This window comes from Gavialis gangeticus, unplaced genomic scaffold (assembly GCF_001723915.1).
Source record: "Gavialis gangeticus isolate Ggan-Ray unplaced genomic scaffold, GavGan_comp1, whole genome shotgun sequence".
Classification (NCBI taxonomy): domain Eukaryota; kingdom Metazoa; phylum Chordata; order Crocodylia; family Gavialidae; genus Gavialis; species Gavialis gangeticus.
In genome coordinates, this window is record NW_017729008.1 from 11,934,497 (window position 1) to 11,938,671 (window position 4,175).

Consider the following 4,175-nt stretch of genomic DNA (forward strand, 5'->3'; position numbering starts at 1 on the left):
TGAGGCAGGTCTAAAGCTGGGGCTGTGCATAGGGCCTAGGGTCACAATATGCGGCCACAGGGCTCTGGCAGGGAGCGGGATGGGGCCACAGGCAGCTTGTCTGAGGGGGAGGGGAGGGTTGGGCCAGCTGCCTGCCACTGCATGTACTCCCAGGGGGGCAGGTGGGGCCTGTGCCCCACAGATCTGTGTGCAGGGCAGGGGTGGTACAGGCTGCCCACTGCAGGCTCCCTGCCTTGCTGCCTTCCCCCGGGGCCTCTGCAGCCCAGTGGATGCAACCTGGTACTGCAGGGAACAGTGGAGCCACATGGGACAGTTCCTTGCCGCTGTGAGCTCCGCGCTGCCCTGGCAAGGCATCCCCTCACACGCAGCAGCAGCAAGGGGCACAACCCCGCACCACTGCCCCTGCTGCAGCCATGTGGGAAGGGGATGCCTCGCCAGGGACGTGTGGAGCTTGCAGCAGCAACAAACTTCCCTGTGTGTATCTGCTGTTCCCAGGTTGCATCTGCTGGGCTATGAAGGCCTTGGGGGAGGGCAGCATGGCAGGGAGTCTGAGAACCCAGTCTACATCTGCCCCTGCCCTGCACACAGGTATGGGGGGGCATGGGTCCCCCTCCCCCCCAGGAGTGTGAACAGTGTCGAGGAGCTGGCCCCCTCACAGCCCAAGCCCACAGCAGGTAATGAGGGGGGGAACTGTATACACACACACACACACACACACTTTATACACCCCCCCCATATATATATATGTTCTAATATTGTTAAAGCCTTAATCGGTCTGTCTGTCCATAACACTTAATTCGCACTCTGGTTGGCTGACTGAAACAGCCAGAGTGAAAATAAGCATTCAGGCAGGAGGTGGCAGTGTGGTGGAGCACTGTCAGGATGGAAGGGATGCAGGAGATGGAGTGGGGCGGGGGGTGAGGCCCTGCAGGTGGTGACAATGGAGTGGAGGGGGGCAGGGTGAGGCCACTAGAGCTGGCTCACCACCCCCCCTGCTCCTTGGGGGTGGTGGCGGCACCAGCGTAGGGGGGAGCGGGGTCAGGACACTGGGGGGGCGAGCCCACTGGCACTGGCCTTGGCCCGCCCCCCCCCCGCCGTTGCCGCCTGCTGGGCTAACATGGGCTGATGTGGCAGCAGTGGGGGAGGAGTGGGCCTGACATGGGTGTGGGGAGAAGCTGGCATGCCGCAACGGTGCAGGGGGGAGAAGTAGCAAGCCCTGACAGGGGGAGGGGGGGGAGAATCTGGCCCACCGCAACAGCGAAGGGGGAGCAGTGGGCCCAAACCAGCCCAATGCGGCAATGACAGGGGGAGGGGAGGAGTGGGCCCCCTTGGCCCTGAGCCTGCTCTTCCCATCACCCCGCAGCTGCTGGGTTGGCCTGGGCCTGCTGCTCCTCACCCCCCCTGCTTCCCTCCCCCCACCCCACTGCTGTGGGCCAGCTTCTACCTACCCCAAGCCTGGTCTTCCCCTGCATTGGGCTTGGGTCCGCTCCTCCCCTCCCCCTACTGCCGCGGTTGGCGGGGGGGAGGGCGAGTCGGCTTGGAACCCAAGCAGCAGGATGGACAGCGGGGACAGGGACACGGGGCTCTGTCCCTGCCCGCTGCCCCTCCCCCATCATTCTTGACAGGCAATTGGCTAGTAGATATACCTATATCTATATATACACCTAGGTGTTCAACTAATATATATGTTCCCTGATAACAAGCCACTATATATACACACCTCTCTCTCTCTCTCTATTATTTATTTATATATGTGTGTAATTTATATATATGTGTGTAATTTTTATTTATATATATATTACACACACACACACACACACACACACCTATAAAGTGGCTTTTTGTCAGGGAAAACCAGTATCCCCAGATAAAAAAAAGAATAAAAGCAACAGTGAAGAGTCAGGGCCGCAGAGCCAACGGTGCCCATTTCAGTGGCAGCAGGTTTGTGCCTTTTCACTCTTCTTTACGTGATACATTTGATGGCTTCTTGTGCTCTATAAAAATATTTCTTATGCTGGGTCGTTCATAGTATTGTCTCATTTAGAAAGATCACTTTCTTTAACTTAATTTCTTCCACAAACCAAGCTGTAACAAAGCCTGTTGATTGCAAATTGGCCTCGTCAGTCATCTCTGGACCAACAGATAAGGCAATAATGGAAAACAATCATTTTCTCTGTGAGGGATTGCCAATGATGATGGTCTACTACACCTGAGAATTTCTCTCAGCCCCTCCCCTATGCTATACTTAATTTGCCTGTGTCTTCCTATATAATCAGAGACCTGAGGAAGAATATCTTCCATTCAAAAGCTGTTTAACTTTATCCCGACTACATAGTTGGTCCAAAAAGATATCACCCTAAGACATCCTTGACTCTCACAATTTCTGGACTATCATGACTACAATATCATTCTTATATTACTGATTTATAAATAAAGAATCTGACTTCGGGGGCTTGCATTATACTGAAAGCTAAGACTGTATGTAAAATATGGTATGCAGAATTATCATTAAAAATAAAATAAAATTAAAGAAAAAAAAAATCAAGAAATATGTTATTCCTATCGAAGAACAAGGAACAGATTTCCTGTTGACATACTTGCCACTATCTTCTCCCAAACAGTTGACAAGCTCCTAAAAAAGAGCTGTTCTATTTTCATTTCCTGTTGCGTTTACAGAATACTATGATGATTTTTTTTGTAGCTGTGACATGAAGTATTTATTAATTGCTGCTTAGCTACCTGCATGTTGCTATTAACAAGAATGCATTTATAAGAAAAGAGAGGAAATAAATAGGAGCACAAACAGGGAAGAAAAAAAAAAAAAAAAAAAAAAAAAAAAAAAAAAAAAAAAATCAATAGTAAATGCATTTACATGTCTATTATTGAGGTCAGCTTATTTTAGCACAATATTGATTTAACAGGCATCCTAGTGCAAAGACTAAAAGTGGGTCCATCATTTGATAGAAAACTAAAAATGAGAACCATTATAAACACATCAGTACACTTACCAAAGAGAAGGCCTGTGTGTGATAGAAAGCAAGGATATCCCAGCGCTCTTTGCAGCTTGGAATATCTTTCCTTCAACATCGATGCTCACGGCACTTGTACATTCATCCAGCAATGCATATTTTGGTCTTTCAAAAGCAAATGAAACATGTTACTCATTTACTTTTTGGATAACATGGTTATACAGTGGATACATATGTATGATGCTGATTTTAAGAACAAGAGATGATGTTTGTTGTTGGGCAAGAAAATTGCTTGTCAAAGACCACTGTGACCCAACAAACAGGAAGCCAGTAGGAGCAGCACATTAGCATCGGTCCTCAAGTTTTTTCTTTGACAAAATTCCTTTTCTTTTCAAATCACAACCATACGCTAAATAGGGGAATAGGAAAAACTCAGTATTCAAACAGCAGATTATTGTTATAAAAGTCCACAGAGGCTCGAAACTACTCAAATATATTACAAATACCAACCCTAGCAGCCAGCATGATGGAGCAGGTGATACTGCACTGCAAGACCATATGAAGACCTGTTATCATTCCTAGGTCAGTCTTTTCATCCTCAAGCTACAGTGGAAGAACTGAACATACAAAGAGGGGGGTTGCTTTGCATTGCTTAACAGCATCCAGCCTGGCTGACTGAGGAATACGGTGGGAAGCTTCTCAAAGTTGGTGGACATTAAATTATATGCCCATTTGGGACTCAATAAGTAAAACTACCATGCTACCATTTTAGGGATACTGTAGACAGATTTTACTGAATACCCAGCAAGCAATCTAGGTGTGGAATCCGATGCCAGCATGATCATTTACCATACAGAAGTAGAGCACCTATCCCTATGGGTCCCATAGCTCCGGAGTTGGTGTCGTCACGCCGGATTTGGCTTCCTGGACCACTACCTGCACTTCAGAGCAGAGGGCATCCTGAGGCGTGATGGCCTTCATCTCTCCCCCAAAGGTAAGAGTTTGTTTTCTTACAGGCTAGTTGACCTCCTCCAGCGGGCTTTAAAACTAAGTTCATCAGGGGATGGGGATCCGCGGGAGCAAGAGATAACTCAACCAGGTGTAGGACCTGCCCAGGTAAAAGCTCAGGTATATACCAAGGGACCAGTTGTCTCTCAGGAAGGGGGGGTGCCCAGGGCTCCCACAGGGGGATTAAGGTGTCTCTTC

General features: G+C 48.6%; 1 protein-coding gene across 1 annotated transcript in view; it reads right to left on the reverse strand.

The window, feature by feature from the left end:
* ABCD2 (ATP binding cassette subfamily D member 2) overlaps positions 1-4,175 on the reverse strand; it is a gene marked incomplete at its 5' end in the record, with an annotated part of 95,793 nt that overhangs the window by 9,134 nt on the left and 82,484 nt on the right. Inside the window, one exon of the mRNA XM_019509387.1 lies at positions 3,009-3,134. Coding sequence (XP_019364932.1) covers positions 3,009-3,134 — 126 coding nt within the window. The remainder of the gene's footprint in view (positions 1-3,008; positions 3,135-4,175) is intronic.